A 14249-nucleotide genomic window follows, 5' to 3' on the forward strand; every position below is an offset into this window, starting at 1 on the left:
ACGTGGGAGGGACCTACACGAGAGCACAGAGGGGGAGGAAGAGCATTTCCTTTCTGTAGTGTACACGCCGCAAGAATACACCGGGATAAGGACGAAAAAATATATAGGGAAGACGGTAAAGGAAATACCGCAGCCCCGTTGTCTTTTGTTTTGGGAATTCATCTAACACAGAATGGAAGACTAACATGGGGAGATGGTTCTTCAGGATTAACTTTCAATAACCCTCTCTCCATGCGAAAAAGTCTGGCGAGTAGACTGAAAAAGGCAATAGCAGTCAGGGAAGACATGTTTAGTGATTTTTTTTTTTTTTTTTAAGTCCTGCGCTTGAGGTAGGATGTTGATGTGTTTTCGTAAAATATTTCTGTCTCTGGCACAAATAAGGGGTTAACGGTGAATGGGCATATTATTCCAGGCACAGTATCATTATTAAGTAGTCTAGTTAAGTATAGGTTAATAAAACGAAATCGCCTAGGCCTTCTGCAGACTGAATATTGCTGTAACGTTACATGACTAACGTTAGTAGGCTAGGCCATGAACAGGTGAAAATTAACGTTAACAACTAATTTTGTATAGAATTTATTTGTAATCTGCATCGTATCAATGGCATTAAGGGCAGCAAATGTATAATTTTAAAGAAACTATTATATCGAATTTCTTGATCAGATTATACACATCTGATCAGCTTTAATATCAAGGGTTGCATAACAGTGGATACATAGGGACAGACTATATAAAACCCCAATCGGTTTCTTGAACATAATTTTGACCACAGAAAAGAGTTCGACGGAGGCCAAGGTAGAAAGGATAGGTGAAAATTCTAGCACTAGACAGGGAACATCAGGCGTTTGTAAATGTTAATGTCGACCGACGTAACATCAATCATGCTGCCTGTATCTCGGGCTATCATGGACCGGGATCGAGAGCTCCAGGACACAATGGCCGGCGTGCATCCCAACTCGACCGGGGCTTCTGGCGCAGCTGTCCGGGGAATGAAGCGAGGAGACCCAGCATCTGACGCGCAGACGTCGGCAGCTCTTGTGGAATCGGCCGGGGCAGAGTGCAAGCGTCCCCGCATTGACGGATCTGGAGTAGTCGCAGAGGTCGGACAGGTGAGAAGGAACCGAGAGAGGAGTGGGCATTTGAATTGCTCTGTTCTTTCGAATTAATACGCCCACTGGCATGCTTTACAGCCAAAACACAAAGCAAAGCGCTGTTATAGATAGCTTTGATCCCAAACTGGTGTTTTCATGTCAGATAGGCTGCTAATAGCCTAATTATTCGCTACTGTAGACATTATAACCGCACAGGAAACATCATGCTAACCCAAGCTATTTAATCTAGCACTCGAATGAGGTCGTTAGGCTAATTATCTTCCGACCATTTTAATCTATTGGTGTGATTAATTAGCGTGTCGCCAGAGAGAGAGATCGGTGTACGAGTTGACCCGCACAATAGCCTACTAGCAGTTTACGTTATCCTATCTGCGTTTTAACTCTAAGCGGACTCGGCATGCAATATATAGCCTATTAATATTGATGACTACGGAGGCTGCTACACTGTTGCCATGTCTTTTGAAGTGTACTCAAAACTTACATTTTCCTGAAACGATACAGTGCTACAGATGTCCTTTGTTATTGTAGGCCTATTCAACGACATGTTTACTTAGTTATGCAGGCTATGCTCTTTCTCCAGCGGTCACATTATTATGCTCCGTTGAAAGCAGCGGCATTTGGACTCTATCACTGAGAAAAGCACGTTTTCAAATAGCAGGAATGTAAACAAAAGTAACCGTTGTTATGCTAAAACAGTCGTACTTCGTCTGGTTGAAATAAATCTATTAACACCAAGACTGTGTTAATAGTATTTGGTTTATAATGGGCGTGAAATGTTTGCGTGTGTGATTTAGGGGGGTTGGGGTGGGGGATCTTAAACAAAGACGTCCCATTCTATACAATCACTGCCTGTTGTGTATTTAGTCCTTTGGTCCTACTGTAACAAGTCAAACCCACATGCTTTAGTCTATTGCACTTGGCGGTGACATTTACCACTTAATGATGCAATTGATGGAACTGCCAGTATCATCACAACAGATTTATTTCAACCAAATCAAATTGACCCGGCTACCCTGTAATTTTCAGTGTTGTCAAATACCCACATTTTCCACATCTCCAGAGAAATACATAGGCAGGATGTCACGTGACGCACTAAATGTATCATGTTGCAGAGGGAAGTTAACCAATCCATCAGAAGGTAAAATGCCCTTCTCTCTGCCATTGTAAGTAGCGGTAATGGAGGGGAATTGGCCAGTTTGCTGCCCTCATGTAATAGTGAGGGAGACTGTCTTTAGAGGCAGTTCACCACTATACTCTCCTACAGGGGTGCTGAAAGACAATCTTATAGCGTCTAATTCACTTAAAACAGACAGCATGGATGGAAGGTGGTGTGTGTGCCTGCGTTTGTGTGGGAGGGAGAGGTGTGGATGGATGGATCAATGGGCCCTTGGCTCCTAAAAAGGTGTTGAAAGTCTGCGGGTTGGTCTAAGACCCCCCCCCCCCCCCCCTCCCTGGTAGATCTCTTCCCCCCTCCCTGGTAGATCATCCCTCGTAGATCCCCCCCCTCCACCCCTCCCTTGTAGATCCTCCCTCGTAGATCCCCCCCCTCCACCCCTCCCTCGTAGATCCCACCCCCTCCACCCCTCCCTCGTAGATCCCACCCCTCCCTCGTATATGCCCCTTCTCCACCCCTCCCTCGTCGATCGCCCCCTCTCCACCCCTCCCTCGTAGATCCTCCACCCCTCCCTCGTAGATCCCCCCCGCGCCCTCCACCCCTCCCTCGTAGATCCACCCCTCCCTGGTAGATCCCTCCCTCGTAGATCCCCCCCCCCCCTCCACCCCTCCCTCGTAGATCCCCTCCACCCCTCCCTCGTAGATCCCCCCCCCTCTCCACCCCTCCCTGGTAGTAGGGAGCAGATTTGCCCTATCACCAGCAGTAAAGAGGCTTTTTTCCCGCTACGCTAACAGGATCACCGCTCATTCAGGAGGGGGCATTAGAACCACACTGATCCCTATCTACAGGGGGAGGATTAATCACACACACACTGCATAATGCAGACGGTAGAGCTTAGTATCATATTTTGGCTACAAAAGCTGGTGATGTACATTCATTGACATTGCTTTAAATTCCTATTGTCTATTGTAATCAATAGGCTTACACAGTATTATCATACAGACTGTTCATTGTTACTACATTAGATTGAGTACTGTTAATAATTTTCCACTTAGTGAATACCTGGTACCGGTGCTGTGTTCCTATTCCCCTGACATGATGCCTCCATTAATATTTCAGCTGAAAGTAGGTTAAGAGATATTAAATGCTCCTTCCTTAAACGAGAGTGGCGCTAAGCTTTCCAAGAAGTCACTTCATAAATGCATGCTTGCATTTCTCCAAATCTAACTTCTTTCCCCTTCCCGGCCTCTCCCCCTCCCGGCCTCTCCCCCATGGGTAGGATGAATCATGGAAAGTGTTGCGTTTATCTGTGACATTATTCCTTTTTAAGTAGTCAAGTAACTGGACACGTCTCACACTCGTCTCATTCTCGTTCTCTCAACATTTTCGCTGTCTTTCTCACCCTCTCATTCTGTCTTTCCCTCTACTGAGTGTTATCACAGAATGTTTGGCATGCTGCTCATCACACCACGTCATGACCTATGACCTCTGGTTAATGCCAGTAGAATGGGATGTGGTGGTAATGGTGATAAGCCATCCTTTTCCTCCATCACACAACAGAGGACCGTCAGTTAGTGTGTGTGTCTCAAATGGGACCTTATTTCCTTACTTAGTGCTCTACTTTTGACTATTGGTACCTATTCCCTAATAGGGAATAGTGTGCTTGTGCTGTTTTACACATTAAAGTCACAAATGTCCTTATCATTAATCTCATCTAGTTCAGTCATAATAAAAGCTCTAACCTGAATGGGTTTATCTGGATTGTACACTTATGAAGCTGCTATTTCATATTCTTACCCTGCAGCTGCATAGCTCTTTGAAAACCTCCTTCATATTTCACTTTGGCTGCAATCCAAAATGCATAGGTTAGAATAAGAACCGCAAATCGAGATTTCGCAGATGTCGAGGTTGTCGGATCCAATTTGATTCCGTATGCAGAGCTCCCTGCGTCTGTCACGCAGCGTACGACCTGGGTCCCTAACCTAATAGGGACACGCCTGGGGTGACAGCGGCCAGGATGAATGACTGGACTACAACATTAATGTGTGTGGAGGAGCACAGAGCAGCAGACCTGGGTTTAAAACTATTTGAAATCTTTCAAATGCTTTGTGCGTTTGCTCTAGTCATGCCCGGAGAGCCAGATGGGCCAGGTTTACAAATGTGGGGCCATTCAATTGGTCCGTTAAAGTCAGTCAAGCTCAATCAAGCAGAGATGAAATGGTTTGGAAATTAGAATGATTTTGAATAGTGTTTGAACCCAGGTCAGTAGAGTAGTGAGCAGCAGCACTCAGATGTACTTTTATTTCAGTCCGCCCGACCGAAATAGAATGAAACGTCAGCAAGAAAAATGTTCTCCTCTCCCGCTGTGAGTTTGAGAATATTTATTTAGTTTTGGTCCCATTTCTCTCCGAGAGGATGATGACGGTCTCCTCCACCGGGTTTACTGACTCAACCCCAAGTTGTTTATTTTGGGTTCTGTGTAGCAGGGGTTCATTTGTTATCAGTGTATTACAGGTCGACATGGTCTTGATAAACTGATCTAGAATCAGATTTTCCTGCCCCAGTTCTAGCATCAACCATCAGCAGGAGCAGTTCAAACTGATCCAAGAGCTGCACATACAGGCAACATCCACTAAAACCAGGACTATAAGTGTAGGTTTTCTGTGTCAAGGGACAATAATGGGAAGTATAGAGCGCTAGAATATACTATTGGATCCTCTGGCTGGCTATGAGGTTTAGAATGTAAGGGCTCTGTGGTTAAAATGGAGTCACATCCTACTGAGTGCCTCATGCCTTCTTGGCCCTCAAGTTCTTTGGGAAAAAATTGAATGAAATTTGATGTGAATTCAACTTGGATTCGACTCCGTAAGAAAGTGATCCTGTATCAAATGATGAGTGAATAACCAGGTGGCCTGTGAAATGAAGGAATCACCACCACACACGCCCTGTGGTTTTGGGAGGGCACTGGGTCCATGTGTACAAGGGATTACCACAATCCTGTGAACTGGTGATGTGAGTGAGAAACTTGGACCATTGGAAATAACTGAACTCCTGTTCACGTTGACACACACACACACACACACACACACACCTTGCCCTTCTCAACCCATACCTCTGTTTTGGGTCCTTTTTCACCTCCAAGCCCTATCCCATTCCCTACCCCCTGGAGTCCCCCTCTCCCCTCCCTCCTTTCACCATCTGTTGACTTCAAGACATCTTGTTACTTTCTCCTGATTGCTCTCACCCTCTCACTCTCTTTTTCCCTCCTTGAGTTTGTCCTCTGCTTTTATTCAGCTTCTCCTCTAAACAGAAATAGCCCATTAATTTGTCCATTTGACAAAGACAGAAGGCGTAAGTAGAAGTAGCATTTACGTACTTGGATGGTTTCTTAGAAGGCTGCAGATGCTAGATGGAATCACTCTAGTAGATTAACTGTAATGTGTGGGGATAGCACAACTGGTGTGTGTGTGTGTATTTATGAGAGTATTTTGGGTGGTTGTGTGCTTTTAGATTATAGCAAAGCTGTTATCCAGAGAGCACGTGCGTATGCGCATGTCTGAATGTGAGAGAGTGTGCGTATATGTTTGTGTATTAGTGTTTGTCTGAGTGGACATGTTCTGTTCAGACAGCTCTCCTTTCCCCTCCCCCTCCACTCTCCTCTTCCCTCCTGTACTCTCCTCTTCCCTCCTCTCCTCTCTCCTCTTTCCTCCTCCCCCCTCCTCCTTAAGGAAATTAAGCTCATGACTCTGCTTATGTATGACTTACTGTCTTTGTCCTTGTTTGCATCCCAAATGGCACCCTACATAGTGCACTACTCTGACCAGGGCCATATGCACTTTGTAGGGAATAGAGTGCTATTTGGGACGGAGTCCTCGTCTTCTTTGGACATTTTTTTTTTTTTTACCCCTTTCCTATTTCTCTCTCTATTCGTCTAGCCCGGGTTCCTCCCTCACTTTCCACTCCTCCCTCCTTTTCATCCCTTCTTTCTCCTCGATCGCCCTCCTTTTTTTTTTTTTTTGCTATTCCAGAAATATTTATTCCAGATGTGTTTTTACCGTCTCGCCCCGGCCCTTCCCCCATAGATCTTTCAACATAATTATCCCATTTCGCGGTGCCCCTTAAAAAAATGTGACTGGATTTGACTAGTATTATTGCGTGTCTGCCTTCATGACTACAACACAGTTTAGCGAATTTACCCTCTATTTCAAATAGATGTTTATACTTTATTCATGTTAGTCAGGCTTCTAAAAGGCAATTAATAATTTACGGTTGCCTCAAAAGTCTGTTCTCGCTAAGTACATTTTTGGCTCTCCAGGACACTTACTCAAACGGCAGTGAACGAGCATAGCAACTCTTCTCTCTACTTCCTACTTTTGAGTTCCATAAAAAGTATTGTGATGGAGTGTTTGTGTAACAGCGCCTGTGGCTTGAGGTAGATGGCTACAGCGCTCATTGTGAGAGCTCAAGCTGTGATGCGCGCGGAGCAAAGTGTTCCCTCCGGGGACAACACAGGCGAGGGACATTGGTTCCAGATGAAAGGGAGATGAGGGGGAGGGATGGATGGAGGGAGGAGGAAAACAGAAAAGAGAGATGGTTTTGATGTAGCGATACACAGCTATGCCTATGTATTTTATTCCCCTCAAACCGAGCGTATAGTAATTGCTGGAAAACCAACTCATGCCGTATTTTGATAGAACACATTCCAAAAATGCCAGTACATGGTGTTATGCGTGTGAATAAAGTGCGTTAAAAGTGTATGTTTTATAACAGACAGTCGCAGCTTAATTAACATCGGGTAACCTAACATTAACTGATAGCACAATGGGGGAAGAGGAGAGCTTAATGAGGACACTAGGCAATTACTCACCAAATATTTGGTAGCTAGCCTACATCTCTCTCTTTCCATTTTCTCTCTTTCTCTTGCAACACCACCCCCACCAATTATAACGGAGCAAATAAATGAGAGGAATCTGACAGTGGGTTGCATCAGGGCAGATGATGTGAGGGAGGCAGTATACTCCATGACACTTGTGACCTATTTCTGATTTAAGCGCTACGGTGAGTCTCTCTTTTTCTCCTCCTCCCTCGTTCTTTCTCTCTCTCTCTCCCTGTCCTCTTATCTCTCCTAACTAACACACAATAGCTCCACTGGCGTGAGAAGAGAGAGGAAGAGGACACCAGGACATTGAGTGGAGGAGCTAGCTAGAGGAGTGTGTGAGGCACAGGCAGAATTAATTTGATTAGTGTGGCCATTAATGCATCAATTAACTGGAACATGGAATATACTGGTGAGGAGGGCGAGATGATTATGCTGGAAAGAGAGAATAAAGGAGTGAAGCTTGTACAACTTAAAACGGACACACAAAAAAAAACGGGTCAAACTTTGATGTAAAAAATGATAGTAATTGGTGACCTTTGTGTTTTCGGCGAGACAAACTAAATACATTTTTCTTGTTTTTAAATGTCTGCTCTCTTCTCTTTCAGAACAATGACCCCCTGACCCTTGGTTACCATGGATACCCAACCCACAGTCAGGTAAGACTACTGTCTCCTTAACATAATTGTATACATGTGAGACATTTGCATATTGTATGATATATTTTCATTATCTTATGTCCTCCATTGTCTTCTTCCATATATGGGCAACGACATATTGAAGTTATTTTCTAAGCTCTTCAAGCCACAAGGTGGTGATGTGGATTCAGATCATTTCTGATTGGGAGTCTGACAACTTCACATAAGGGAAAGGGGGATACCTCGTCAGTTGTACAACTGAAAGCATTCAACTGAAATGTTTCTTCCACACATAACCCAACCCCTTCTGAATAACCTTCTCTATATAAGTTTACTCTTTGTTAATATGGCTTTACATTAGGTCTATGGTTGCTCTCTAGGTTTATTTTTATTTCCTGTTTGCCCTAGGATAGCCAAAAAATATGGTAGGAATTTCAATTCAATATCAAGATAAGCGCATAGATACGGCATGGATGATGTAGTAAAGCTATCCTGCCAGTAGCTTCAATTTCTCCCTCACTATTCTAAAACAGAGTTTGTTTTGAGTATATACTACAGCGTTTTGCCTATATACTCACAATATATATATATATATATATATATATATATATATATATATATATATACACACACACACACAGTTGAAGTCGGAAGTTTACATACACCTTAGCCAAATACATTTAAACTCAGTTTTTCACAATTCCTGACATTTAATCCTAGTGTAAATTCCATCTTAGGTCAGTTAGGATCACCACTTTATTTTAAGAATGTGAAATGTCAGAATAATAGTAGAGTGATTTATTTCAGCTTTTATTTCTTTCATCACATTCCCAGTGGATCAGAAGTTTACATACACTCAATGAGTATTTGGTAGCATTGCCTTTTAAATTGTTTAACTTGGGTCAAATGTTTCAGGTAGCCTTCCACAAGCTTCCCACAATAAGTTTGGTGAATTTTGGCCCATTCCTCCTGACAGAGCGGGTGTAACTGAGTCAGGAGGCCTACAAACCTTTCTCCCACGTGCTTTTTCAGTTCTGCCCACAAATTTTCTATAGGATTGAGGTCAGGGCTTTGTGGTGGCCACTCCAATACCTTGACTTTGTTGTCCTTAAGCCATTTTGCCACAACTTTGGAAGTATGCTTGGGGTCATTGTCCATTTGGAAGACGCATTTGCGACCAAGATTAACTTCCTGACTGATGTCTTGAGATGTTGCTTCAATATATCCACTACATTTTTCTTCCTCATGATGCCATCTATTTTGTGAAGTGCACCAGTCCCTCCTGCAGAAAAACACCCCCACAACATGATGCTGCCACCCCCGTGCTTCACGGTTGGGATAGTGTTCTTCGGGTTGCAAGCCTCCCCCTTTTTCCTCCAAACATAACGATGGTCACTATGGCCAAACAGTTCTATTTTTGTTTCATCAGACCAGAGAACATTTCTCCAAAAAGTACGATATTTGTCCCCACGTGCAGTTGCGAACCTTAGTCTGGCTTTTTTTATGGTGATTTTGGAGCAGTGGCTTCTTCCTTGCTGAGCGGCATTTCAGGTTATGTCGATATAGGACTCATTTTACTGTGGATATAGATACTTTTGGACCTGTTTCCTCCAGCATCTTCACAAGGTCCTTTGCTGTTCTGGGATTGATTTGCACTTTTCGCACCAAAGCGCGTTCGTCTCCAGGAGACAGAACGCGTCTCCTTCCTGAGCGGTATGATGGCTGTGTGGTCCCATGGTGTTAATACTTGCATACTATTGTTTGTACAGATGAACGTGGTACCTTCAGGCATTTGGAAATTGCTCCCAAGGATGAACCAGACTTGTGGAGTTTTTTTTTCTGGGGTCTTGGCTGTTTTCTTTTGATTTTCCCATGATGTCAAGCAAAGTGGCACAGAGTTTGAAGGTAGGCCTTGAAATACATCCACAGGTACACCTCCAATTGACTCAAATGATGTAAATTAGCCTATCAGAAGCTTCTAAAGCCATGACATCATTTTCTGGAATTTTCCAAGCTGTTTAAAGGCACAGTCAACTTAGTGTATGTAAACCTCTGAATTGTGATACAGTGAATTATAAGTGAAATAATCTGTCTGTAAACAATTGTTGGAAAAATTACTTGTCATGCACAAAGTAGATGTCCTAGCTGACTTGCCAAAACTATAGTTTGTTAACAAGAAATTTATGGAGTGGTTGAAAAACGAGTTTTAATTACTCCAACCTAAGTGTATGTAAACTTCCGACTTCAACTGTATGTATGTATAATTCTTTTATTTAGAAATAATTTTCGGGGTCTTTTTCAATGTAAACTTGAACCAGATATAAATTATTTGTCACCGCTGCTGAAATAAATCCTAGTGGAAACACAACTATCTGAGATACAAACTGTTTGTGTGTGTGCCCTGCAGTCAACACAGCCCGTATGACATTTAAAAACAATACATAGGGGCCTACCTCATAAATGTGTGTGTACCGTATGTCCAGTGTGTTTACCTGGGTGTGTTTAGAGGCTGATTGTGTTATTAGGTGGTTTAGTTGGTGTTGTTAATCCTCAGATCATCCTCCATTCATCCTCCATGCTCTTTCCATAATCCCCTCATCCCTCTCTCTTTATCCCTCGCTCCCTCGTGCTACGGATGCCGTGTAACATCATTCATCATGAACATTTTACATGGTTGACAATGTATGCATGGAATTAGAATTACTAGAATGGATATTCCCATTCCACTATCTATACATCTCTATATCCTTGGTTGTTTTTCTGCGGCCAAATAGAAGAATACAGACTGTCCTCATGTCCACTTACTGTATACCTCTGTGTAGTGTGGAATGACAGCTAAAGGAAAGCAATGGCATGGTATCTTTTAAGTGAAAATACTTAGAATTTGTCCATTCTTAAATGACTCTTGCTCAAGGAAGCCGTATAGAGGAAAAAGCCATTTGGACCACGGCGGTATCGTAAGGGGATGTTGGCCTGAAGAGGTTAAAAACATGAGACGATGAGAAGTCGCTCACAAAGCTCCCTGGGGTAGAGCTGCTAAACTGTCACTGACAGCATGAGACGAGGTGATCAAAGACTTTCCAATGGAAGAGCCTAGAGTGTCACGCAGGAGACGAAGAGAGAGTGTGAGAAAAACAGGAAGGAGGGAAACAAAGCTCTTTCGCTCACTCTGTAGTCTCCCAGTGGTGCGAGCAGCCCCAGTTTAACTCACCTACATGGAGAGAAAGAGAACAGGGGGGAGGGAGATACTGCGACACGGAGGGAGAGAGAGAAGTAGGGGAGGGGAAAGTTTGCAGGTGTGACAGCAAGGGAAAGGAGGCGGCGTAAAGGGAGGGGAGGAGGAAGTGTGGCTGGGGAGCATCAGGCTATCTGGGTGAGGGAGAGAGAGGGGGATAAGCAGTGAACAGGCAACGGTACGACAGAGAAACCGAAGGCTGGGGTTTGAGGGAAAGCACAATAGAGAGGAAAAAAGTGAACGAGGGAGCGTGACAGGGACAGAGAGAGCGGAGGAGGTGGGGAGGGGGGATTGGCATGGTATACGGAGCAAGCGAGGGAAGAGGAGGGAGATTTTGAATCTGTGAAGAGCGACAGATAGACGGGAGAGTGAGCTGGAGAGAGGACACGTACTCGGATAGAGAGGAGGAAAGGAGAGGGAGGATAAACGGACATTTCAAGTTTTTGCACAAATACGATGATGGGACTGTACTATCCTTCCGTGATGTCGGTGAGTTCCTATCTTGAAATCCCCTCTGCAAGGATTATTCTACTGTGTTTCGGTTGTTATTTTTAAAGGAACAACAATTCAATTACATAAACTAGGTTTGTCTGTTCTTTAGCAGCAGCGATTCTTAATTCAGCGCAAATGCCAAGCGTTGTGTTTGACCCCTTTTACTTGAGCGGTGTGCTAGTGAGGCCATTTCATGCATGGCTTTCCACCCAATCATCAGTCAGACGCGTCGGTAAATAGGAAATCAACACTGGAATACTGCGCTGCACTAGGAGAGGGACAGAGATGGAGCCTTTGAAGTTAGAATCTGTATTATAATATGCTGTGTGAGCTTTGCAGTACCGTATTGTCATGGCATCTGTTCTCTTGCCCTGGCCTCTAGTGCTAACAGATACGTTCACTGGCTACATTTGTACTCTGGTTTCTCAATTCATGCTTCGTAGCATTTATGTTTATATGCAGCACATATGGACGGGAATATTTGTTCCTACAATTCTGGAGAACAGGGAAAGGGATGTGTACGTGTGGGAGAATAAGATGACCATGTAAGTACAGGCCTCTAGCCTGCACTGTCCTCGGGATCTGAGTAAGCCTCAAGACATGTTTGGGTATAGGAGAGAGGGAATAGGGGGAGGAAAGAGGGAATAGGGGGAGGAGAGAGGGAATAGGGGGGAGGAGAGAGGGAATAGGGGGGAGGAGAGGGGGAATAGGGGGGAGGAGAGGGGGAATAGGGGGGAGGAGAGGGGGAATAGGGGGGAGGAGAGGGGGAATAGGGGGGAGGAGAGGGGGAATAGGGGGGAGGAGAGCAAAAGAGGGTAAAGAAATTCTGCAGCTGTCTGTATACGTATCCCTCGATGCTCTGAGCGAAAGGGACAGGTGCCCCAAGAACAGTTGTCTCTCTCTCGCTCTGTCTCACTCTCTGCCGGTCTCTCTGTCTTTCTCTCTCTGTCTTGCGCTCTCTTTCTTCTCAACCAATACCCCCTCACTCTCTTATCTCTCTGAGAGAGACACACACACACACACACACACACACACACACACACACACACACTGTTGAAGGTCGAGACTCTCGTGTGTGTGTCAGACTATCGTCATATCATTATATTTGAGGGGTGACTCAGTGGTCCCATCAGTGTGTTCCACCAGTGTCTGACTGACAACCCTGGTTAGTGCTCTGCCTGCATTCATGCGTTGGCCTGTACACTTCTTTCAGCAGTACCTTTTGAATCCTGCTCCCTTTACTGTTTGACCTCCTTTCCCTGTGCCTCTCCCTGGGGCCCTAGCAGCTGTTATCTCAATGTTTTCCTTTAAGAGCCCCAGAAAGAGGGGGATGGGACGGAGAGAGGGGAAACAGGAGAATGTAAATTGAAATTAAAGGTGACAGACAGCCCACCTTTTGTCTTTGCAGGAAGGCCCATAGGAGTCATAGTTGTTCCTAAAGGATAGATTATACACAGATGGACTGATAGAGAAATATATATCGATAAGGGAGGTAGATGGGTGTGGACATATAATCTAGACAGTGAGATTGATAGCTCACTAGATAAAGCTAGTTTTTTTTTGCGTGACGTAATAGAATGCTGAATCGCTGACATTGCAGTTCTGTGGATCCAAAGTTGCAATTCACTTGAAAGGGGGATTTTTGTTTGTTTGTGGAGAAGCACTGGCACAGTAAATTATAGCTTCTGTTTTAAGTTGTGCTTTTACTACAGAGCTCTTTGTGCTAGTAGGGATAGCCTAGCACTGAGAGAAAGAGAGAGGGTTGGAGAAATATTTGCAGAGCCCCACCCAAGCGTGTGCCCTAAGGCATGGGAGAGACGCCTACCTGGCTCACCCACACACACACACACACACACACACACACACACACACACACACACACACTTAAACTATGGAGGTCAAAAGCTCTTGACATTCTTCAAAGGCCTACAGTACCGGTGATTTATGATTCTGCCCCCTTTCTTCAAAATGGTCTATTAGTGTTGTTGCTATGACGATCATTCATTGATCGAGGTAGGCGTGAAGTGTAACAACTTTGCACAGGCCCACATGGGCATGAAGCATACACAATGTCCTGAGCCATGCTTCAAATGTAATAATAATGGATTATTTAATGGGTCCAGTTAACACAGAAAAACAGTTCTACTATTGGGATCGTGGAAGTCTTTTTTTTGCTGAGGTCCATTTTGAATGTTCATTTGTATCCACTCTATGGCAGCGCTAAACTGATTTCCTATTGAAAACTAATGATGCACTTTCCAAAGGAGGGCAGGATGTGAAATCCCAACAAGCCTCGCTCCAACCGCTCGGTGCACAGTGTGATTGACAGTACAACGGTCATCTAGGCACTAGCTTATGTACACACATGAACACGTTGGCCATGTGAGAGTCAGATTGGTATTGAGCACTCTGTCTTCTGAACAAGACGAACTAGTTCCATGGTCAATGACAATGTGTTAGAAGAAGAGGAACGTCATATGTAGTGTCAATAGACTCCTGTTTGTGTGTTCACCTGTGTGTGTGTTTGTTTGTCTGCGTGCGTAGTTGCATGGTTGACAAGCGGTACGGTAAAGCAATATTGACCGACAGATATTGTCAACCATGTCTCTCTTGAATGTGTACCTTTCATAAAGAGTTGCACCGGAGCCCAACAGACCATTAATACCAGACACAATACAGGAGAGATGACAGAGAACCTGGTGTGCGCGTGATAATCGGGAGCATGCATAAGACCCTACAAGGAAATGGATGTGGGGGCGGAGTGAGAGGGGCTTCATGACAA

The 14249-nt window shown here is 44.3% G+C and overlaps 1 protein-coding gene across 6 annotated transcripts in view; it reads left to right on the forward strand.

Annotated features, from left to right (window-relative positions):
• The first annotated feature begins 32 nt into the window (after positions 1–32).
• Positions 33–14249, forward strand: part of LOC106589006 (RNA binding protein fox-1 homolog 2) — a 33889-nt gene continuing 19672 nt past the window's right edge. For 3 of the 6 annotated variants that reach the window (XR_014379665.1, XR_014379666.1, XM_082958776.1), the window contains exons 1-2: positions 33–1109; positions 7711–7761. Coding sequence is in view for 4 of the 6 variants with exons in the window: in XM_082958776.1 (XP_082814902.1) it covers positions 852–1109; positions 7711–7761 (309 nt within the window). In the remaining 2 variants the exon portion in view is untranslated. Of the gene's footprint in view, positions 1110–7710; positions 7762–10981; positions 11465–14249 lie in introns of those variants that run through there. The other 3 variants (XM_082958775.1, XM_045691130.2, XM_082958777.1) reach the window with 3 other exon arrangements.

This window comes from Salmo salar, chromosome 12, assembly GCF_965601325.2.
Source record: "Salmo salar chromosome 12, fSalSal1, whole genome shotgun sequence".
Classification (NCBI taxonomy): domain Eukaryota; kingdom Metazoa; phylum Chordata; class Actinopteri; order Salmoniformes; family Salmonidae; genus Salmo; species Salmo salar.